Source organism: Aulonocara stuartgranti, assembly GCF_965226115.1.
Source record: "Aulonocara stuartgranti genome assembly, chromosome: 23".
Classification (NCBI taxonomy): Eukaryota; Metazoa; Chordata; class Actinopteri; order Cichliformes; family Cichlidae; genus Aulonocara; species Aulonocara stuartgranti.
The window spans coordinates 10,561,990-10,586,403 of record NC_138958.1 but is presented as its reverse complement, the minus strand read 5'-3'; the positions used below and the strand labels follow the sequence as shown (position 1 = coordinate 10,586,403).

General features: G+C 47.5%; 2 protein-coding genes across 3 annotated transcripts; both read right to left on the bottom strand.

Moving 5' to 3' along the window:
- Window positions 1-3,674: 3,674 nt before the first annotated feature.
- pdzk1ip1 (PDZK1 interacting protein 1) lies at window positions 3,675-6,445 on the bottom strand. 2 transcript variants are annotated; one of them, XM_082523038.1, is made up of 5 exons: window positions 6,288-6,445; window positions 5,099-5,225; window positions 4,935-5,012; window positions 4,757-4,816; window positions 3,675-4,252 (listed from the first exon to the last, which is right to left on the bottom strand). In XM_082523038.1, the coding sequence occupies exons 1-5, from the start codon at window positions 6,352-6,354 to the stop codon at window positions 4,183-4,185; spliced, it is 402 nt and encodes a 133-aa protein (XP_082379164.1). In that variant the 5' UTR covers window positions 6,355-6,445; the 3' UTR covers window positions 3,675-4,182. The 2 variants fall into 2 exon arrangements, with proteins under 2 accessions (XP_082379164.1, XP_082379165.1); XM_082523039.1 differs by having other exon boundaries at window positions 4,935-5,009; window positions 6,288-6,444.
- Window positions 6,446-7,385: 940 nt separating this feature from the next.
- nwd1 (NACHT and WD repeat domain containing 1) lies at window positions 7,386-24,068 on the bottom strand. Its single transcript, XM_082524266.1, has 19 exons — window positions 23,808-24,068; window positions 21,994-22,079; window positions 20,397-20,513; window positions 19,778-20,132; window positions 18,384-19,683; window positions 17,970-18,173; window positions 17,698-17,851; window positions 17,235-17,352; window positions 16,886-17,050; window positions 16,615-16,812; window positions 16,404-16,526; window positions 10,426-10,625; window positions 10,077-10,343; window positions 9,569-9,659; window positions 9,349-9,497; window positions 8,928-9,201; window positions 8,266-8,822; window positions 8,056-8,161; window positions 7,386-7,801 (listed from the first exon to the last, which is right to left on the bottom strand). The coding sequence occupies exons 1-19, from the start codon at window positions 23,938-23,940 to the stop codon at window positions 7,491-7,493; spliced, it is 4,908 nt and encodes a 1,635-aa protein (XP_082380392.1). The 5' UTR covers window positions 23,941-24,068; the 3' UTR covers window positions 7,386-7,490.
- Window positions 24,069-24,414: the final 346 nt, after the last annotated feature.

Below are 24,414 nucleotides of genomic sequence, written 5' to 3'. Positions count from 1 at the left end.
ATGAAAGAAACAGCTGCTAGCCTTTAGTTTCATCCTCATATTGGCTCTATACCTGTGATTTTCCACTCCAAACCTTTTTTTTCATTTTTAAGAACTTTCATTTGGGTCTAAAAGCACCTTTTCACCGCAGGAACTCAAACAATGCACAATCTGGAGCAAACATTTACAAGAGCAGGCTCCAGTGGTCCTTTCAGACTTTAACCAATCAGCATGCAAGGAAGCCGAGCCAGAAAGCACAATGTTTCCCTAAACCTAATCAAACTGTAGCTGGACATATATTTTAAAATAACTAACTGTAAACACCAAGTCTGAAAATAATTCCACTTCCTGTTTGATGGTTTCATCCACGACAACCTGCAACTCATGTTGCTATGTTTGGACTGCAACATAAACAACACATAGTTATGTGACTGGCCAGTTCAAATATTTGAGCTTCATTAATAAGATCTTTAAAGAACTTCACTTTTAGTTTTATAGCTTAAAGGTGTGCAACAGACAGATGGGAAACTCTAAGGGGGTGGGGGTGTCTCCTGGCAGTTAGACCCTGGTTCCTGCTGTGGAAAAGGTTCGTGTTTAGATCTGAAAATTACAGTCATCGTTGGGTTTTAATTACTGTTTTGTTATTTTGTCAAGTATTGAGCAAGAAAAGTGGCCAAAAACCTCCTTATGAAAAAATATAAACCTGTAAGAGCTGAAATCTGTAAACTTGTTTCCACATAAATCGTAGAAGATGGGAAGAGACTAATAACACAAAGTTTGTCTAGAAATGAGGAAACTGTTTCTTGCCAACATCGCCATCTAATAGAAAATGTTGTGTCCTAAAAACCTGCAAACTGTTCACTCAAAATCTGGAAAATGAAAACAGTGGGCGTGAAGCTCATTTAAAATATCCCTTCATAACAGAGGTATATTTATTTTTGATTCCTTTTTATTTATTAGAGTGCTTCCACTGTATTTCTGTTGTTTAGCCAAACATGTTAAACGGTGCCATCATTTGATACCATCATATATCCTCTGTTTCCACGTACGCTAACTGCTGAACAGAGCACACACAAGCATACCGATGTGAAACTCCCGCTATCTTCCACTGAGTTCATGCAACACTTTATAGAACATGTAAACATGTCTGTCTCCATGGAGACTCTCAGGACTTGGTGGGTATGGAGACTCCTGTCGCCCCTGGCAACAGATACAGTGTCTTCCACATTGTAGTTGAAGGAGACGTGAATAAAAGCATCGGGCCGACATTCAGTGAAATCCTTGCGTTCTCCGTCATGTTCTTTTCTTTGCTGCGGTCAGTCATAGCTGCAATCTGCTACTGATCTCTGCAGTCATGAGGAGGTGTCAACTAGCGACCACAAGCAACCTCCTGCAACCGGTGGTTACCGTGGCGTTCCTGACCGGTCTTTAGGCCTTGCGTTCTGAACCCTCTCACCTCTGAGTATAAGCAAAGAATATCGGCTGTTTTCACTCAGGTGTGCATAAAAGTCACACTGAGCAGCTTTTTTTCTGGTTTCTTCTCCATGAGGAGTCTGTCCTGTGTTACCAGCTCTGTAAAACAGCAGAAGCTAACTTGAGAAAGTGTGGAAACTGGACAAGAGCTTTCCCCAGAGCTGCCACAGGCCTTCAAATTCAGGTCTGCTGGTGGCAGATAACTGCAGCTATCTGCAAGTTGCAAATCTGCAAGTTGCAAATTGCAACCAATAAACTTCTAATATTAATTCTCATCCAGAATCCAGATCTTCTCATTCAACAAATATGAGTAGAGCTCTCAGTTTAATCCCTTTCATTAAATACCCAGTATTTATGAGCAGCTGTCCTGAAGTGCTAAGAAACTCAGTTTGTTTTAGACTGAGAACACGACGATCCAACTGAATGTCAGCATTTTGCTTTGAATGGTTTCCTACTGTGCAGGTAGCTGTTTGTGGCTGCGCATCTTCGTCTGACTCAAGTGTTTAGCAGCAGCTGAGCACCGGCCTCAGCAGCATCCTGTACTTTATACATATCAATCAAATGCAAAATACTTTATGTTCAACTTTTACTTTGTCATAATTATTGTCTTAATTTTTTGGTACTTCATATGCAAATGCCAGAGTAGATGAAATCTAATTTATTTTTGATCTTGTTGAGAATTAACAATGTATTTTTGTTGCTGTTGTGTTGTTATGAGCACTAATATGTCCGAATATCAGAAATCAGAGTGGAAACCTGCAGCTTTGGTCTGCTAGCGCTTCCTTGTTATTCTGCATCATTTCTTAATCATGTTCTCAGAAGTTGTTGAGAAAATTTGTTTGATTTCAAATAAATAACAGATAATAGATCCAAACTGACTTTGAAGGACTGTTTTACTGTATGATTCTCAGTTCAAAATGATCTGTAGCCAATCAGAAGAAAGCGTTGTTTTTTGTTTTTTACTGCTGGCAGGTCAGCAGTCGAGATTTATTTCATGAAGCTGAAATATTGGTAATGACTCAGAGAACAACCAGAAGTTTGAAACCGAATGAGGTTTGTACTAGTATGTACAATATACTTGTTTTTCATTAGCTGTTCACTAGCCATTCAAATCAAATCACTTTTATTGTCACATCACATGTGCAGGTACATTGGTACAGCACATGTGAGTGAAATTCTTGTGTGCGAGCTTCACAAGCAACAGAGTTGTGCAAAATACAATAATGTAAACAAGCAAAATACAAGAATGGCTACATCTGAAAAAATAAATATATGTACAATATATAATAGTATATGCATTTCTGGACGTGTATACTAAATATTTTTCTACGTGTGTGTGTGTGTGTACACATATTTTACAAATTAAATAGAGTAAACTATAAATAAAATATATAAAAATATACAGAGTTGAGACATGTGCAAAACAGTGGCATTACTGTACAGTATGGAGTGCATAATGTTAAAGTTCCGGTAGTGAAGGTGAGGTGTCTATGACGTGTTCAGCAGTCTGATGGCCTGGTGGAAGAAGCTGTCTCTCAGTCTGCTGGTACGGGACCGGATGCTGCAGAACCTCCTTCCTGATGGAAGTAGTCTGAACAGTTTATGGCTGGGGTGACTGGAGTCCTTGATGATCCTCCCCGCTTTCCTCAGGCACCGCTTCCTGTAGATGTCTTGGAGGGAGGGAAGCTCACCTCCAATTATCCGTTCAGAGCACCGCACTACTCGCTGGAGTAGTGAGTTACTGAGTCTACTCAGTACAATTCATTTTATCTCAGGCTAGTTTTTTCAGGCTGGTTTTGCTCATTTCAGTTTACCTTTTGGTTTTTGAATTGTTTCGTTTTCAAAGCCACTTTCAGTAACTGGGGATCAGGTGCCTGGTCCACATTGGACCTGGCCAGGCCCAAATGTGGTGGCACATGGCAGTTGGGCCATAGTCCCATCACTTAAGGACTGACCACCAGTCTGTTACCAGTGAGGTAACAGTCTGCTGTGGTGAAGAGAGAGCTGAGCTGGGAAGCATCAATTTACCAGTCAATCGATCTTCATAATCTTATCTATGGTCATGAGTTCAAAGTAGTGACAAAATTAAATTAGATCACAGAAATTACCAGCAGAAATATGGAAGTATTTGTTTGAACACAACACAATACACAACATTTTTACAGGAATCCTCAGTGTCATTAAAGAAAACACCACACCCTCAGCATCAGGCTGTACAAATCTTTATTTCTGCTGTGACGTTTTAATATGGTGACTGACTCACTGCTGCCTCTGCTGGACATTAGAGGAACTGCATGTGACTTTTATTAATTTCATTCAACCCCCCACCGCCCAAAGCCGGATTCTGCTGTTGTTAGTCTCTTCAGTGTTTACTGTCATGTTGAATGATTAATCAGAGACCCGACACAGCAGTTTGTTAGAAAACATAACTTATTAATGAGCACAGAGTCAGCACAGTCGATGAACCTTTAACAAACACAGCAGCTGATGCGTTACTCTGAGTACAGATCATTGATATTAATTCCACACATTCAATTATTCACAATCAGGAGGAAAAATAAAGCCAATCATACAGTAAGTGTAAATAAATTCCTTCGCCCTGGTGAACTCCTCACACCTTAAAACAGACACGCGCACAACAAAACAAATAATTACACTTTGCACGAAAAAAGAATTTTGTGTCTCTGCAGACTCCATGTTGAGACAGCCAATAGACTCTCTGCAGGGCAGTCACATGGAGGTTGTCTTGCCATTGATGTCGGCTGCCAGGTTGTTGAAGGCGTTTGGTGCATCTTTGCTCCTGATGGACAAACGACAGATTCAGTGAAGAGTGCATCTAAAGCTTCTCAGAGTTTATTAGCAGTAGCTGTGAATGTGGTTGGACTCCAGCATTAGGATACCTGAGCTGGGAACTATTGTTTTTACTCAGTTACTCATATTTGATAGTAATGTACCTCAATTTGGAAGAACGATTTGTGCCTTCACCATGCGACTTTTTATTTTCATCTTTCTGACCACGGCACGGAGTGAGGACTTGGCAGGCTGTGGTATAAAGCACTGTGAAGGAATCACAGGAGCTGGAGGTGTGCTGGAGGCGAGTGAGGGTGAGTGAGGGTGAGTGGAGGTGTGCTGGAAGTGTACTGGAGGCGTGTGTTTCTGGTTTTTGTGTTGAAGTTAACCACAGAGGGCGCTGATGGTGACTCTGACGCTCTGTGACTGTGTGGCTGTGTTTGAGCACTGAGTGTGTTTAAGGGAAGAAGCTTCGGCCCTCAGGTTGTTTTGATGGAGGTTTTTGTGTTTCTACCTGAAGGCGTCCAGATTAGTCTCGTAGGTGTTTTCGTTCCCTGACTCGGTGCTCTTCCTCCTGGTGCAGAACAAAAACGAGAAGTAGAATAAACGGTCGTGTTCACAATCAGAGTTTTATGTCTCAAGGATCTTTGGTGTTACAGAAGCGTCTTCAGCGTTTCCTGTCTTGTTCCTACCTGATGGAGCTGAGGCGCATATCATACAGGTTGCTGCTGATAATGTCACGTTCTCTCACATCTTCAATGCTTGTCCTGCTGCGCAGACACAGAAAAATCACAGAATGTAACGTTTCTGCACTGAAACATTCAAACGGTCCTTCGGCGGTATTTGGCCAACTGACCTGCTGGGGTTTTCACACCACGCCTTCTTCGCCAGGATGACGACAAAGGCGAGGAACAGGAAGCCGCAGACGGCAATGATGCCGGTCAGCCACTGAGGCAGTGCCCGCTCGTTGGTGTTAGTGGGCTCTGCAAAGCAAACGCACAGAGGGGTCAAAGGTCAGAGAAAAGATGAAGCTCTGATGGTTTTGAACTTTTCCAGCACAGAAAATATCGTGTCGACTTCCAGGCGCGAGCTAAACCTTCGCCTACAATCCTCACTTTTTCAAACTGGTTCCGCTTCACTGTCATTAGAGTGAATTAAAAGCACTTTTTTAATCCACGAAACGTTGTTATTTAAGCCAGACTTTTAGTAGATTTGTCAGAAGTGTAAATAAACCTGTCATTTCTTCCACAGGCACAGATCTCAGTCCAACAGAGCACCTTTGGGATTTGGTGAAACGGGAGATTCTTACCATGGATGCAGCAGCTGTGCAACAATGTCATGATGATGTCACATCAACATGTACCAAAGTCTCTGAGGATTGCTTCCAGCAGCTTGTTGAATCTACTAATGAGGCGTACCTAATAAAGTGTCCGATGAGCTTGTATACTCTGGGTACGTGAAGTGATTATTTAATGGTGTGATTGGTGAAGCTGTCAGATAATTAACACTGTTAAGCTTTTATAGCTTGACCCTTACACAGTCATTAACAGCTGATATGTCCTTGTTTGTTTCCTAGTTTGTGTCCTTGGTTGTTTCCTTGTTTGTTATCAGTTTTTAAACATGATATTAGCAGAACATTCAAAAATCGCCTTTGTGTTGGATGATATTGCGATCGGGGTAGATTGGAGATTAATTTAAAGCTTTGAATGAAGCACAGCGACAAACACACACACGATATTAATAAAACATCAGACCTTTGAGTTTATGGTGTGAGAATTCATTTTATAACCATAAAAGCTGCATCCTTATCTTTCTTTATCTTCATCAACATTTCCTTTTAAACTCACTAAAATTAAGCTGATAATAGCTAAATAGACGTGCAGGTTCACAACAAACCAGCGTTTCTGTTCAACATGCGACCAATCAGGAAAGCTTCTAATGTGAATCACTGATGAACTGAGTGTTTCAGGGAAAACGAGACATTCCCAACAGCAAATGGGAATTCTTCAGTTTTCTGACAACACATTTTTAGAGAAGGTTCGTACCTGTCTGAGCAGTGACCGTTCCGACGGCGAGCAGTAAACAGGAAGTCAGTGCGTAGAGCGTCCCCATGGCTGAGTCTGTGAGGAAAACCGGAGCTGCTGCAGTCGAGTTAAAGACAGAGTGAGGACAAGGATCTGGGAGCAGCAGCTCCCTGCAGGCCTGTCAATGTTTAACCCTCAACACAGACAAGCTTTTATGAAGACAGCCCATCACCTGTCTTCAACGTCATGCTGGAACAATCCACGGCCTTCATTCATAGGTGATTAATAAACAGGAACCAGCAGTTTAACTTTGACCCGAGGGAGCGTAGTGTCTCATTCACAGTCACGCGTTCATATTTCAGCCTCTAAAACAGTAACACATTGACTGCTTACTCCAAACAGCACGCTCATAATAACATTATTACAAGTTCATGAAGCAAAAATCACCTTGAGAAACTTCAAACTGCTCTAAATATTCATTGTTTTACAGTCACATAACCTGCTGCTGACTGAGCAGTCAAAGTACAAACAGCACACCAGTCAAGGCCCCTCGGCAGGCTTCCAAAAGTTAACCAATCGGTAGAAAGTGGACTTCTAGAAAGGAGGACCCTAAAGTGATGGGAGCGGCCTGTATCAGATAAACAAAGATTATTTTGAATTGTGACTCATGCACAGCTGCTCTACTGTGGAATAAAAATAAAGAGCAGTAAAGATATTTTCTCTGTATGCATTAGTTTACAGCTTTGTGTACCAAGATAATAATGATGACAGTGGTTGTGTCTGATTTGGATTCTTTAGAAAGAAGCAGGAAGTTTCTGGTCTCTTACGAGGAAACTGTACAAGCAGTTAAACCAGTGAAAGCACAAAAAGAACCAAACTGAATTATCAAATAATCAATATTTGCACATTTTAAATGAAAATCCTTCAGAAAAGTTGAATTTTTATATGAAACTGTCAGTCCTGCTGCAGACGGCTCAGCATCACAAAAACATGAAGCTTTTAAATCTTCAATGTGTAAAGAAAGGATTCACTCACTGTGTTTTCAACACTATAATCAGCTTCAGAGAAACTGAATGTTTGCAGTAATTCACAGGAGAACAAGCGTGTGCTGTACTGATTACATGTTTATTAAATATAATGATCAAATATTGGTAAATAACATTTTTTTTCCCCTCCTTGAACGGCCAGTGAAGGTCCGGGAGCCGTGACTTGGGCCCTGCTGTCCTACAGCATGACACATGCAGAGGAGGGTTTGGCTTTGAACATGCCCACGAGGTTCAGGTTTAACTGGGTGGGGTTAAAGTCCTGCAGGTTGGATACGGAGGTCTGCGGTCCTTCCCGGTCCTTCTCCCTAGAGGTGACCCGGTACTGGGCCCTGAAACTCCTCACAGGGTTGTAGTCGGGCCCGATGTGGTCTGGACACCGAAACAGCTCTCTGATGATGGCGCCCTGCCGGGTTATGGCCACAAAGCCGTCCCTGAAGGTCACCATTCGGACAACGGGGGAGTAGACGTACTGAACGAAGAGCAGGTTTCCTGACGGGAGAAATGAATAAAGCTCAGTGGCTGGAATGATAGAACTGTTTATAAAATCCCAAAGGCCAAACTGTTGGAGAATCTTTTGTTTGCAGCTGACTGAACTCTAGAGAGTTGCAACCAGGACGGCTCAGACCTGGGAGTGGTCCAGGTGCAAAACTGCTGGTGCACGCTTCAGTGCTTGTCTGTATCCCAGATTTTTGCCTTTTTTAGCCCTAAAATCTAACTCTGCAGCCGAACACAAACATGCATACCTGATGCAACGTCCCAGACTTTGATGGTTCGGTCCTGAGACCCGGTGAAGATGAAGCGGTCGGTTTCAGAGAACGCAGCAGAGAGGACGCCCTCAAAGAGAAAGCCCTAAAAATGAGATGACAGAAGAAGAGACGGACCAAAGGCCCGACAGTGACATCGACACAAGTCATCCATGCTCATACTCGCAGAGCGTTCCTTTGACCTCTCACCTTGTACTCCATGGTGTGGTCCAGGGCCAGCGGGTTCAGGGCCCACAGCCTCTGCACAGTGTCCTCGGAGCCCACCAGAGCATGAGCCCCCCGGTTACTGACCGTCACACAGGTCACTCCGCTGCGGTGAGGCTCCAAGTCGGAGACGTCGCCACCCCTGCCAAAGTCCCACAGCGTCACCTCCCCACAGCTCGTGCCGTACAGCAGCCTGCGGTCGGGAAGCAGGGCCATGGCGGACAGCGGGGCGTGGAGAAGGGGCAGTGCAAACTTCTTCAGAGGCCCCTCCACCGTGGGAAAGTTGTCCCTGGAAGTGATCTCGAACAGGCACACCGAGTCCTCGTAGGCCACCGCCAGGTGCTTCTCCTTGGTGCCGGCGGTGAGGCAGAGGACCCTGCAGAGGCTCTCCGGGGGGGGGATGCAAAGCGTCTCCTGAGGCAGGGCTAATGGGTAGATGAGGACGGTGCCACTCGTCAGGCCGCAGAGGAGGAGACGTTTGTTCTGAGCCAACTCCAGACAGGACACCTCGGAGGAGACGGGCAAATGCTCGCACACAGAACCTGCAGGGGGAACCAGCATAGACCTCAGGGGGCGTGACATCATTCTAATGTTTATTCTAATGTTTTCTAATGTTCTGTAAGTAGCCGCCACCTTTCACCTCTGACCTGTGTGGCTGTTCCAGCTCATGACCTCGGTATGGCTCTGCTGGTGGACATAGAAAACCTGATTGCCGTCTTTGGTGAGGGCAATGTGGGCGGAGTCTGCAGGAATGCGGATGGTAGGTTTGGTGCTGGCGTCGTACTTCAGGTTCCACAGCAGGATGGAAGAGGTGGCCGTCGAGGCCGAAACCACAAAGTCATTAAAGAGAAGCACACAGGTGACAGGGGCGTCCGCCCCACACAGAGAGTCCAACAGCGCCCCCGTGGTCACCGACCACACCTGTGAGAGAATAACAGTCTTTTCAGAATAAAATGAGCTGTAATTACAGAGAGACACTCTGTGGCTTCAGTCATCTTTATAAAATGCCCAATGTCTTCAGTGTTTTGAACTGAGTGAATCGGATCGTGCTTCCTGCTGGTTTCTTACTCGTACAAGTTGGTCTGCAGCTCCAGACACGAGCCGCCTGCCGTCTGAGGAGACACAGGCGGATAAAATGTCATCGTCGTGCTGGAGGTCAAGGAATCGGTCCAGAGAGTCGCCGAGGATGCTGAAGAGGCTCAGAGTGCACTCGCTGGCTGCGGACGACACAAAGAATCAGGATGCTTCTGTGCAGGTCCGAAGCACAGCGCTCAGCGCTCAGGCCTACCTGCTAACAGGGTTTTTTCATCTTCAGTGACTGAGAAGAAGGAAGGAAGCAGAGGAAACTCGCCAACAGTCTGTTTGCCTGTCCTGGAAATCTGCACGATAAAACGGCATCATCGTCGTCATTGTGGAAAGTAAAAGGAAAAAAAAGCTTTTTAGAGTGAATTCAGCTGCAGACCTGAGAGCGCCACTCAAAATATTTTAAATTCTTACACCACATTTACCTAACCTGTACAAACACAACCTTTTTAATTGTGATATATTAAATTTACATTTCCTTTTTATATTATGTATTTTATTGGATAACTATAATTATTGTGGCTTGTTTAATTGCATTTTCAGAAATGTATTAATATAGTCACATATTTATAGGCGTACATTTTTAAACCTTTAAAAACCTTAAAATTGTATAATTTTTGATCATTAATCTTGATTTTTAATGTTTTAATTTCATACTATTATAATTATTTCAGGTGTGTGTGTGTGTGAGAGAGAGAGAGAGAGACACACACCTGGTGGAGGAATCCTCCTTTATACACAACAAACACTTTCTCACGTTTGGGGAGCATCAACGTGGTTACGACAGTCCGGTGCCTCACTGAGTTTTCCTGCGGAGTTTTCACCGTTAACTGAGTCCCGTAAACTGGGTGCGAGATCCTGACCCGACCGGAGTTGGACAGATAGACCACCGATTCTCCAAGAACCCCGAGAACCAACCAGACCTCATCGTCGCTGCTGTTCAGGTGAAGCTCCGCCCCATCCAGCTGCCACACCTTCACCTGAAGCAAGAGCAGAAACGGGATCAGATATGACGAGAGACATTCGGCAGTGCGTGAACGAAGCTAGGCGCGGAGGCGGTACCTGTGTCCTGGTGTAAACGAAGAGCAGCTGCTCAGATAGGTGGAGGTGCACCGATGAAGGGATGGAGTCTATAGGCACTGCCTCCTCGATGCAGAAGAGCTGCTGGCCATTCATCAGGCTCCACCTCCTCAGTGAACCGTCAGCAGCCAATGAGAGGCAGTGGGCGGGGCTGCCGATCACCTTGACAGCCAAGATTGAAGCTATAAAACATACAGAAGGCATAATTATCACCTGTGTTCATCGCCTGGGCAAAGCTAAATGAAGACCCTGCAGCCCTTTTCTGGTTTCTACATGCTCAGTGTTTGCTAACCAATTCATCCCTGGAAATGGTTTTCTACAGAGGTTTGCTTGGCACGACTGTCACTACAGGGAGTGCAGAATTATTAGGCAAATTGTATTTTTGAGGAATAATTTTGTTATTGAACAACAACCATGTTCTCAATGAACCCAAAAAACTCATTAATATCAAAGCTGAATGTTTTTGGAAGTAGTTTTTAGTTTGTTTTTAGCTTTAGCTATTTTAGGGGGATATCTGTGTGTGCAGGTGACTATTACTGTGCATAATTATTAGGCAACTTAACAAAAAACAAATATATACCCATTTCAATTATTTATTTTTACCAGTGAAACCAATATAACATCTCCACATTCACAAATATACATTTCTGACATTCAAAAACAAAACAAAAACAAATCAGCGACCAATATAGCCACCTTTCTTTGCAAGGACACTCAAAAGCCTGCCATCCATGGATTCTGTCAGTGTTTTGATCTGTTCACCATCAACATTGCGTGCAGCAGCAACCACAGCCTCCCAGACACTGTTCAGAGAGGTGTACTGTTTTCCCTCCTTGTAAATCTCACATTTGATGATGGACCACAGGTTCTCAATGGGGTTCAGATCAGGTGAACAAGGAGGCCATGTCATTAGTTTTTCTTCTTTTATACCCTTTCTTGCCAGCCACGCTGTGGAGTACTTGGACGCGTGTGATGGAGCATTGTCCTGCATGAAAATCATGTTTTTCTTGAAGGATGCAGACTTCTTCCTGTACCACTGCTTGAAGAAGGTGTCTTCCAGAAACTGGCAGTAGGACTGGGAGTTGAGCTTGACTCCATCCTCAACTTGAAAAGGCCCCACAAGCTCATCTTTGATGATACCAGCCCAAACCAGTACTCCACCTCCACCTTGCTGGCGTCTGAGTCGGACTGGAGCTCTCTGCCCTTTACCAATCCAGCCACGGGCCCATCCACCTGGCCCATCAAGACTCACTCTCATTTCATCAGTCCATAAAACCTTAGAAAAATCAGTCTTGAGATATTTCTTGGCCCAGTCTTGACGTTTCAGCTTGTGTGTCTTGTTCAGCGGTGGTCGTCTTTCAGCCTTTCTTACCTTGGCCATGTCTCTGAGTATTGCACACCTTGTGCTTTTGGGCACTCCAGTGATGTTGCAGCTCTGAAATATGGCCAAACTGGTGGCAAGTGGCATCTTGGCAGCTGCACGCTTGACTTTTCTCAGTTCATGGGAAGTTATTTGGCACCTTGGTTTTTCCACACGCTTCTTGCGACCCTGTTGACTATTTTGAATGAAACGCTTGATTGTTCGATGATCACGCTTCAGAAGCTTTGCAATTTTGAGACTGCTGCATCCCTCTGCAAGATATCTCACTATTTTTGACTTTTCTGAGCCTGTCAAGTCCTTCTTTTGACCCATTTTGCCAAAGGAAAGGAAGTTGCCTAATAATTATGCACACCTGATATAGGGTGTTGATGTCATTAGACCACACCCCTTCTCATTACAGAGATTCACATCACCTCCATTCATCCATCCATCCTCATCCGCTTTGTCCAGGGCCGGGTCGCGGGGGCAGCAGCCTAAGCAAAGAGGCCCAGACCTCCCTCTCCCCAGCCACCTCCTCCAGCTTGTCCGGGGGAATACCAAGGCGTTCCCAGGCCAGCCGAGAGATATAATCTCTCCAGCGTGTCCTGGGTCTGCCCCGGGGCCTCCTCCCGGTGGGACATGCCTGGAACACCTCACCCAGGAGGCGCCCAGGGGGCATCCTTGTCAGATGCCCGAACCACCTCAGCTGGCTCCTTTCGATGTGGAGCAGCAGCTGCTCTACTCTGAGCCCCTCCCGGATGGCCGAACTTCTCACCCTATCTCTAAGGGAGAGGCCAGCCACCCTTCGGAGGAAGCTCATTTCTGCCGCTTGTATCCGCGATCTCGTTCTTTCGGTCACTACCCACAGCTCGTGGCCATAGGTGAGGGTAGGGACGTAGATCGACCGGTAAATTGAGAGCTTCGCTTTTACACTCAGCTCCCTCTTCACCACGACGGACCGGTGCAGCGTCCGCATTACTGCAGCTGCAGCCCCAATCCGTCTGTCGATCTCCGGCTCCCTTCTCCCATCACTCGCGAACAAGACCCCGAGATACTTGAACTCCTCCACTTGGGGCAGGAACTCATCCCCGACCCGGAGTGGGCACTACACCCTTTTCCGGCTGAGAACCATGGCCTCAGATTTGGAGGTGCTGATCCTCATTCATCCTCATTCATCCAGTGCGAGCTGGAGGCCCTCACCCGATGAAGCCAACAGAACCACATCATCTGCAAAAATCAGAGATGAGATTCTGAGGCCACCAAAGCGAAAGCCCTCCGCCACTTGGCTGCGCCTAGAAATCCTGTCCATAAAAATTATGAACAGAACCGGAGACAAAGGGCAGCCCTGGCGGAGCCCATCACCCACCGGGAACGAGTCCGACTTATTGCCGGCAATGCAAACCAAGCTCTTGCAACGGTTGTATAGGGATCGAATGGCCCGTAGCAATGGGCCAGACACCCCATATTCCCGCAACACCTCCCACAGGGCACCCCGAGGGACACGGTCGAATGCCTTCTCCAAGTCCACAAAACACATGTAGACTGGTTGGGCAAACTCCCATGCACCCTCAAGTATCCTGGAGAGGATAAAGAGCTGGTCCAGTGTTCCGCGACCAGGACGAAAACCGCATTGTTCCTCCTGTATCCGAGGTTCGACTAACGGACGAACTCTCCTTTCCAGCACCCTGGCATAGACTTTCCCAGGGAGGCTGAGGAGTGTGATCCCCCTGTAGTTGGAACACACCCTCCGGTCCCCTTTCTTAAAGATGGGGACCACCACCCCGGTCTGCCAGTCCACAGGTACTGCCCCTGATCTCCACGCAACATTGCAGAGGCGTGTCAACCAGGACAGCCCTACAACGTCCAGAGCCTTCAGGAACTCGGGGCGGACCTCATCAACACCAGGGGCTCTGCCACCAAGGAGTTGTTTAACTGCCTCAGTGACCTCGCCCCCGGAAATTGGCGGGTCATTCCCCTCATCCCCAGACTCTGCTTCCTCCTCGGAAGACGTGTCAGTGGGATTAAGGAGGTCCTCGAAGTATTCCTTCCACCGCCTGACAATTTTCTCAGTCGACGTCAGCAGCGCTCCGCCAGCACTATACACAGTGCAGGTAGAGCACCGCTTTCCCCTCCTGAGACGTCTGACGGTTTGCCAGAATCTCTTCGAGGCAGTCCGAAAGTCTTTTTCCATGGCCTCTCCGAACTCCTCCCACACCCGAGTTTTTGCTTCAGCCACTGCCCGAGCCGCATTCCGCTTGGCCTGTCGATACCTGTCGGCTGCCTCCGGAGTCCCACAGGCTAACCAAGCCCGATAGGACTCCTTCTTCAGCCTAGTGGCTCCCTTCACCTCTGGTGTCCACCATTTGGTTCGGGGATTACCACCACGGCAGGCACCAACCACCTTGCGGCCACAGCTCAATGCAGCAGCTTCGGCAATGGAGACGCTGAACATGGTCCATTCGGACTCAATGTCCCCGGTCTCCCTCGGAATGCTGTTGAAGCTCTGCTGGAGGTGTGCGTTGAAGATCTCGCGGACTGGGGCCTCTGCTAGACGTTCCCAGCACACCCTCACTACGCGTTTAGGTGCACCAGGTCTGTCCAGCGTCTTCCCCCGCCACCTGATCCAACTCACCACCAGGTGGTGATCAGTTGACAGCTCAGCCCCTCTCTTTACCCGAGTGTCCAGAACATATGGTCGCAGGTCTGCTGATACGATTACAAAATCGATCATCGACCTACGGCCTAGAGCGTCCTGGTGCCACGTGCACTTATGGACACTCTTATGTTCGAACAGGGTGTTCGTTATGGCCAAACTGTGATTAGCACAGAAGTCCAATAACAGAGCACCGCTCGGGTTCAGATCAGGGAGGCCGTTCCTCCCAATCACGCCCCTCCAGGTCTCGCTGTCGTTACCCACGTGAGCATTGAAGTCTCCCAGCAGGACAACAGAGTCTCCAGGTGGAGCACCCTCCAGCACCCCCCCCCCCCCCCCCAAACGTACCGGCAGCAAGCCGAGGGGATATTAGGATATCCACCCCAGCCCGCCGCCTCTCACCAAGGGCAACTCCAGACTGAGACAGAGTCCAGCCCCTCTCCAGGAGACTGGTTCCAGAGCCCAAGCCATGTGTAGAGGTGAGCCCGACTATATCTAGCCGGTACCTCTCAACCTCACGCACTAACTCAGGCTCCTTCCCCACCAGAGAGGTGACATTCCATGTCCCTATTGCCAGTCTTGGCAGCCGGGGGTCAGTCCGCCAGGGCTTCCGCTCCTGGCCGCCACCCGGCACACAATGCACCCGACCCCTATGGCGCCTCCTGCGGGTGGTGGGCCTGCGGGAGGATGGGCCCATGTCTCCTCTTCGGGCTGTGCCCGGCCGGGCCCCATGGACTAAGGCCCGGCCACCAGACGCTCGCCCTCGGGCACCCTCCCCGGGCCTGGCTCCAGGGCGAGGCCCCGGTAACCCTATCCCGGGCAGGGTAAACTGTTCCCTCGGTGTCCTTTTCATAAGGGTCTTATGAATCGCTCTTTGTCTGGTCCCTCACCCAGGGCCAATTTGCCATGGGAGACCCTACCAGGGACCCTACCCAGACAACATAGCCCCTGGGATCCCTGTGACACACAAACCCCTCCACCACGATAAGGTAGCGATTCATCACCTAATATGCTTAATTGGTAGCAGGCTTTCGAGCCTATACAGATTGGAGTAAGACAACATGCATGAAGAGTAAGACAACATGCATGAAGAGGATGATGTGGACAAAATACTCATTTGCCTAATAATTCTGCACTCCCTGTATTTGCATCACCCATGTGGTTCCTTACTGCAGAGCAAGTCGGACTGTAGACGGATCTAACAGGTGGGGTTTAGAGCTAGATGACGTGGAAGAAAACTGCATAAAACTCACTTATTTTTCGGAGGAAACAAGACAAAAACTGATTGTTAATGCTTTAACACTGACGTTTATCCCTCTGAAATTCAGCGTCAGTTCCTGTTTTTTTTGTTTTGTTTATTTGTTGTTGTTTTTTTATTGATCAAATACCCACTCTGGGTTGGAGGAGTTTAAGTATCTGAGGTTCACAGCGAGGGGAGATGGAGCAGGAGATCGACAGGTGGATCAGCAAACCTGTGTGCTCAGAGTCGAGAAGTGCTATATATATATGAACCACTGAAAAAATAAGATCATGGACGCATGTGGTGGATATTAGCTTCCTCTGAAACGGGTCTGAGCTTGTAGTGCCGCTGGTCCCCCACATTGAAAGGAGGCAGGATGAGGTGAGCTGTCTCCTAGGAGACGATGGGGCAGGCCCAGGACACGCCGGAGAGCCTGTGTCTCTGTCGGAGTCACTGCTGCCCTAAGCCTAAAGAGCATAAATCAGATGAAGCCTGGACTTTTATCGGCTGAAGGGGGTTTGGCACAAAAAAATTTGAGTGCTCGTATGGCTCTGCAACAGATCCCATGAGTTACCTGTCTGTGTTTAAGACAGGTAAGTAAACAAGCCTTTAACAGTTACCTTCATCCTGCTGTACAAACGTGGAGCGGGAGGAAGACACCCTGTGTTCTATCGTTCAGTCAGCTGTGTGTTCTGGGCCAGACTCACCTGTGTGTCCCAGCAAGGTGTGGACAAGCTGCTTGTCAAGCATGCTCCAAACCTCCACCACGCCGTCATCTGACCCCGCAACTAGGAGCCTCAACACCACGCTGATGTCCATGCAGACAACACCTGCAAAAATGTCACAGAGTCAGGCTGCTGAATGAGTCAAAGCAAAAACCGAATTAAACCAAATTAAACCAAAAACGCATCATCTGACCTCCCCGCAGCACACTTAGCGTGTGCTGCAGCGCCCCCCCTGGCTGCTGCAGGAAGCTGCTCCTTGGGATGAGAATCGGATCCGGATACTTCAGTAACCACTCCTCGCACTGGCTACACAGCCGCCCAATCACAGTGGGGAAGGCGGAGTTGAGCGAGGACAGTCGGGCCAACAGCTCGGAGTAAAACAAAGACACTTCTGCGGCAAGAGAGAAGACTGTAAAACTTTAACATGACATGTGACTGTGAGCCAGTGAACACATCTAACTGACCCATGTGTCCCTCCAGGAAGCATAAGCTGGGTTTCATCAGGACCAGAGCATCTCGTATCAGTCCAGTCTCTGTGCAGTCCATGTACTTGGAGCACTGGTCCAGGTCATGGATCACAGATGAGACACCACACAGCCGGCTCTTAATGAACAGCCACTCAGCACAGCCTGCAAACACACAGAGGTAAATTGGGAGCAGTGGAGACACACAGAGGTGAACAGAGAACAGTGGAGATACACAGAGGTAAACCAGGTGTAGTTGAAACACTGACACACTTTAGTTTGGTCTCAGCTGAGAATAGTGGGAGTGAGCGGGACCCACATGCCCCTTTCCCCCTGTGTTGTGTCTTACTAATAACTTCCTGTCGAAGCTCCTCCCACAGACCACTGTGCAGCAGGTGGTAGGGCAGCTCCTGCAGCTTCCTGATGTTAGCCAATCCTGGAGCAAACCACAGCGGCTGGGGTGGGACCTGTGACAGCATAGGATCAATCAAAATGCACCATGGATGCAAAAAACTATTTCCACAGATTGTTTAGGCTTGGTCAGATCACACATTTATATTTTTATCAAACTTACCAACGACTCATAAATCATGGATCATGAACCTGATCTGATATGGCAGCTTTCACAAACTGCAAGCTCGCTCCTATGTGTTTTTGCATTCTCATAAACTCATTAATTAAGAGTTTATGAGAATGCATCAGTTTGGAGGAAGATGTAATGACACACTAATTTCCTTATATTCATGAGTACACTATCCTTTTTTTAAATTAAATAACCTCACAAAACAACTAACTGACCCCTGATTTTGTACCTTTCTGTCAGACAGCAGCAGTGACAGACCCGGCAGAGACGCTGGCCTCAGTTTCCCTGACCACCGACCCAGGAAGTACTCTGCCAGGATCCTCAAACTTCGCCCCCGCCGCTCTGACCTCAGATAATGTGCTGAGACCGCCTCGGACAGACGCCTAAACACAAACAGTTTTCATTTCAATTTCAGCTGAAGATGTAGATTTAGTTGTTGTTGTTTTTTTTATTTATGATTGATTTGTCTGCTCCGATCAATCATTTCTCAGATTTTCTTACTTGTTGTTGAAGGCGATGGTGGCGACTCCATCAGTCCAGCGCTCCTCCAGGTGGTCCTCAAGGTCCCGCCTTAGCCGCGCCCACAGGAGGGGCGGCAGCCGGATCAGTGAGGGAATCGGAGGAAGGGAGTACCGGTACACCTCACTGATGACATCATCATCCAGGGACATGACATCACGCAACTCAGCCTCCAGCAGACCCTCCCTGTGGAGTCAAGTGATCAGATGATGAGATTTTTGTGTGTTTTGGTTGTTTTCTGGCTTTCTGAGTTCAGACTTTTAGAAACACTGATCACCTTTTTGTGATCAATCAATCATGTTATCAGTATCAATCGATGGATAAATCCAAACTGAAACAGTGGCGATCTTATGTGGTGATCTGACGTTCGTCAGAAAGGTGTGACCATATCCTCACCTTGCTAGAGTGATGTACCCCAAAGCCCCGCCCACCAGCTCCTTCCCGTGTTTTTCCTCCAGCATAAGGAAGAGGTGTGACATCATTTCCTGAGTGCTGGTACCCAGACGCAGCTCTGTCAGTGGCGTGAAGGACGTCCAGCGTTTGGCGACAGACAGGATGAGTTTGAGGTGGAGTGGGCAGCCAGATGACTCAACAGTTTGCAGCACAGCGCTACTCTGCTCGCACGTCAGCGTCCGCTGAGACGCTCGCAGGTCTGACTCTATGATGCGTTCACCTTCCTCGCAAGACAAACGCTCTGCCTCAAAGAAGCTTCCCAGAGACTCCAACTTAAACCGCATGTTAGCAAATGCCTCGCTGTTGGTTTCCATGGAGACAACCACATGGACGTTGGGCGGGAGGTCAACAGGCAACCAGCGGAGCTTGTGAGCGTGATGTTGGTCTGCAAGCTGCTCCACAGAGTCCAGGACGATGACCAGAGCACCGCCCTGCTGGGAAACCTGCTCAAGAACATCCCAGAAGAATCGCAGCAGCTCCAAGTGAGTGGAGACCGTCAGCGGTGAGGGCGGAGCCAGACCAGAAGCCAAGCACACCTGTGTGCAGATGCTGTGGAGAACGTGGTCAATGTCAGGTTTTTGAGGGTGGCAAGCTGCGAGCAGCCTGATCACCACCACTGCCCTGGCCTCCAGTACACCACGCATCTCCTGGGCCAGTTTGCACAGCACCGCCGTCTTCCCCATCCCGGCGCCACCATGAACCACCAGCGGCCTGTGGCGGACATTACTGGACTCCCACATGGCAAGGCACAGCTTCCCCAGCAGCCCCTCCCTGCCATGGAAACCTCTGCAAAGCTCAGCACTGATGGCAATGTGGCGCCTTGCCTCCGTGACCACCAACCCGTCCATCTTCTCCTCTTCCTCGGTGGTTCCCCACATCTTCCTCCGGCCCAGTGAATCCATCGCTGCGCCAATCCGAGCCTTCATCTGTGAGACAAACTGCTCGCAGACGCTGTCCAGGTACTGAGCATGCTCCTTGCACTTCGGATTTATGCTTCCTCTGCTCAGCTCCACAGAGTGCAGGTTGAGGATCTTCTGTGACTTGACGAAGAGCCGTGTCTTCAGCCCGGCGAGGAGTCCCTGAGCTTCGGCATCCAGCAGGCCGTCGCCGGTCACATCCATGAACTTGGCAAAACGTTTGGGCCCCTCCCTGGACTTCTGACGGGGAATCTCACGAACGAAGAGCAGAGCAGATGATTCATAGTCATTCTGCCACAAACCACGCTCAAACTCCCGCTCTGTGACTGTGGGCAAGAAGAACCAGAAAACACTGAGAAAACAGAGACAACAGAGGGCGACCTGAGTGGCGAGCTGGGCATGGTGTCCGTGAGCTTTCACCTGATGTGTAGAACCGTTGTTTCTCCTCGGCTGTGATCTCGCCGGTGTCCTCGGCGTCAGTGGCTGCAGATCGAAGTAGTCGCAGTAGCCGAGTCTCTGCTAGGCGCCATGACAGGACATCTTTGTCGTGCTGCTTCCCGCTCTCAGGCCGAAGGTCAATGTAATGAGGGAAGTGAGCTATGATTGGCTGAAGGACATAGGTGGGTGGGACAGCATTGCTGTCTTTTTTAAACCACTGGTTAAGTGTCTTAATGCCTTCTGGGTTTTTGGAGAGTTTGGACAGAAGAGCGTCAAAGAGTTTCTCTGGAATGAGGCGAGGAAGAGCTCGGTGGCCGTACCGGTTCCCCAGCAGAGCCTTCAGAGCCAAGAAACAGGAAAATAAAGAGAAGAAGAATGAGTGCACAATTCAGATCCAAAAGAACTGTGGCCTCAGCTTCAGCTCTATGTGTACTTATAATCCACACGTAAACTAAAAAAAATTAAAGTCAAGAAAGAAATAGAGACATTTCAATTCCACTAAACACACATAAAATGTTAATAAAAATAAACATAGTGCTCATTTGTGGCTGAAGTCCAACCTTAACCTTTGACCCGGTGACGAAGAGGACAAAGCACTCACAACGAACGTTGGACCAGCTGACATCTGCTCGCAGCGCTGGATCTCCTCCAGGAAGACCTCACAGGCCTCGTGGTCTCCTGACGGGACGTTTCGGATCCCCCAGCGTAGATCCACAACCTGAAGAGGAAGTGACCTCATTCAACTTTAAGCAGGTATAAACCTCCACTCAGGCAGCTCACAGCAGTTCAGGAGGGAGATGCGTGGTCAGTGGGTTAAATGTGGAGCCCTGAAGCCCCGCACCTGCTCATGGGTCATTTGTTATTCATGGGGTGTGTTTTGGTTGTTTTGGTATTGTGACGCACCAACCAGGAAGTGAACTGTCCCAGTTTAGAGCTCACAGCCAGGATTTTATGCTTCACCGTGTTTAGGCAGTAAAAACTTTTCAGCTGGGTTCAGGAAAGGATCGTGCTTTGGGTTAAAATAGTGTGATAGGAGGCGAGGGTCCACTTTGGACTGAGGTATTTGTTTCACCTCGTCAGGTTTGATGGGACGGTTGCCACATGCAGCAAGGAGGGTTCCTACCAACAGACCGGGCCAGTTAAGCTATTATTTTTAATCTGTTTGAATAAGTCTTCATGTATAGATGATCCTTTCCTGCCTAATTTCAGGCTAGAAATCCTGATAAACAGTGTTGGTGGTTAACTTGGAGTGGTCCTTGTTTGCTGCCGCGTCCACGGTGGAGCCTTTGTGACTGTCGAGTAGGGTTTGTAATAATTTAAGTAAAGGAGCTGCAAATTTCTGATTTCATACTAAAGACTAGGTTGGACGTTTTATGATAACGTTTATTGAACTCTATTTCAAATAAAGATTTTGTTTTGAAGTTTTTGGTTGTTTGGTAATTTTTGACCTCTGAACACTGGACTAGACTGGTTTAACAAAGGTAGTGACAGTGTTAGCTGTTTAAGTTTTATTATGCTCCTTCATAGCAGGAACCCTCACGGCCTCTACTCGCTCATATTACCTGGTGCTTCATGTCAGCCCACCAAAGGGCACCTTATGTGTAACTAACACCTCAGCAGCTTTCACATAACTGACCCTGAGACACATTAACTGTCCCAGTTTGGTAACACCGGCAGAAAAGCTGGCATTTCCTGTGTGAGGAAAATCTGCTCCTGCCAATCACTGAGACTTTGTTGCCATAGCTACTAAAATACCGCTGATGTCAGCGGTTCTTTGACCCCAGCAGTTTTTTGGCACTAGTCTGTTTCACATGGATACAGGTCATTTATGTTGATCATTTCTGCCTTGGTCCGTGGAAAAGAGGCGGAGTCTCCAGACCTGTACACCTTGGAGGTGTTTCATCAGCAGGTAGGAGACCAAACCATGGAGAAAACATGCCACATAGGCAGAAACTGAAAAAAGAGACGTGAACACAAAGATGATCAAATCTAAGTGAAAAAGGAAAGAAAACATGAAGGTAACAAACCGGTCCAGCAGGTGAAAGAGGAGGAACAAAGTGGGCAGAAAACTGGGGGAAAACGCACGCATGTTAGGAGACTTGATTTCAAAATAAAACAGGAAAGGAGTAGAAATGGTCAAACCCTCATGAATGACAGTTACACATGAGGTTTAATGAGCACAACACGTGTGAACTGACCTCGAACACCAAGCCAAGCCCGCAGCAGAAGGACCGGACTTCTGGGTAAGCTTTCTCCAGCAGAGCCTTCCTCTCGCTGCTCATATCTGACCACAGATCAGAGAAACTGTCAATCACACGTGGCGCTCAGAGCACAACCAATCAGAGCGTCTGAGCTGGCTTCACATCAAGTTAAGACTGAACAGAAGAGCAAAGAAAGTCTCAGTTGAGAGTTTCAGTGAATGAACCTGGAGCAGAGACGAACCTTCACTCTGAGATCTGATCTGGACAAGTGTACAGGAAGTCGAGCTCAGAACTAAGAATGACACTTTGATCCACATCTGGACTCTTTATCATCATGAGCGTAGACAACACATCTGACATTAAAACATCACAACAGATCAAACTGCAGAATAAAAGTGGAAGACATCGTCCCGATGTTCTGACCCGGATCCAGAGGAGCAGAGCGAGATACAAAGTTTCAACCTGCTCCACTTTCACTGTGTTTGACATTTAGCTGATTTTGTGAGATATCTGAAAATATAAGCCTGCATGGTTTGAGCGCTCTCTGGCTGAAACCATGCAGTTTGAGCCGGAAGAAACTGCTCCCTGACCAAAAATAAAGTCTGTATCACACCAACTCTCAGCAGTCTTTACACAACAAGGTCAAACGCAATCTAACGACTTCCCATCTACAGTGGGTACGGAAAGTATTCAGACCCCCTGGTATTTAGGCCCTGTCACAACCCTAATCCGGTTGTGAGGGGGTATACGTTAGTCGTCGATGCTGCTAGAACTTTGGCTAATGCATCACCCAGCTTGCGACAAACCACTCACGGAGCATCAGGGGCTCAATAAGTCTACCTTGAAAATTTTGACTGACGCAATTGCCAAGTGGATTAGTTTAGAACACGTGCTTTACATAGCTTTGGTTCCTCGTTTCAAGGACTTGAAGTGCCTCCTCAAGAGTGACAGAGAGAGAGAGTGGATAAATGTTTACAAGTTTTGTTAACATGAATGTGCAATGTGATATTTCAGTTTTTCTTTTTTAATAAATCTGCAAAAATGTCAGAAAAACTGTATTTCTGTCAATATCAGGTGCAGTGTGCACGTTAATGAGAAAAAATGAGCTTAAATGATTTTTAGCACATGGCTGCATTATAACGAAGAGTGGAAAATTTAAGGGTGTCTGAATACTTTCCGTACCCACTGTATATTTGTTCAAACTGTGTGCATTACATGGACATGACACTTCATTACGTGGACACTTCAAAGGCATTTCAGCCTTTTTACTACCAAAAAACAAGCACAGGAAATGCTCCATCGCCAGTGTATGAAATGGTTAAAGCACCTTTCTGCTCAGCTCCATGCTTCTTTTTTTCCCACTTGATTAGATTAACTCTGCATGATCAGAATAATCGTATTCATCCTATAAAGACGTGATTTGATGACATCAGCTCATTACAGAAGCAGAAAAGCAGTTTTCAGGTCAGTCTGAGGCTCCTCAGTTTGTCTCATTATTTCAGCTTCAGCAGCATCTGACCCAGCAGAATAACTCTGTAGCCTTTGACCTGTATTTCTGGAGAACAGTTATCAGTTATAGTCAGTTATGTTTGAAAGTGCTGCAGAATCAGATCCAGACTGATGGAGCTGGAGAAAAATAGATCTGTGAAAGTTCTGCAGCTGTTCATCATTCTGGTTTAACGATGAAGAGCAGCTGCAGAGCTCTTCATCATTAAACCAGTTCCAGCTTTGATGGGATTTCATGTTTGAGCTTCAAACTGGTGCTGAGCATCATGCGTAGGTTCGCTCTGAGCCCACAGAGGTAATCTGACCTGTGAACGTGGAGCTGATGAACACTCGGATCATGTTGCTCTTCGTCCTCTGAGCGCCGTCTGTGCATCCTCTCAGCACGTCTTGCGGGCCGATCTCTCCTCCTCTTCCTTCTGTCGGACTCTGTGCCATCATCCACAGCCTGGAACTGGTCGTCCTCCTCTCCTTCTCCTGGCGTCTGAGGCTCCTCGGCTGCGCTCCAGCCTGTTTGTTCCCTCAGAGAGCTTCCTCCAGGACAACCATCCTCCCACCTGAGCTGCAGGTGTGCCCACAGAGTGGCGTCAGTGTTGCTGCGCTCATGTTAAACTGGAAAATCTGCCAAACAAAACACCCTTACTGCTCTTCTGCTCTGACTCAGAGTTCATAATGATGTTTACTGCAGATCATTCTAATAAAATCACAGTTGATCTTGCTAACAGGAGCATGCGGCCATTTAACCTCCTGACAAACTCCAACAGGAGGCGTTGGAGAAAGGACGACAAGACGTGCATTTCCCTGGGGTCGCATCGGGAAGGACGTCCAGTGTAAAACTGATCAGATTGAAATGCCCGGGGGGGGGGGGGGGGGGCTGACAGTAGCATCAGTGAGGTCATTTTAGTGCCTGATGTT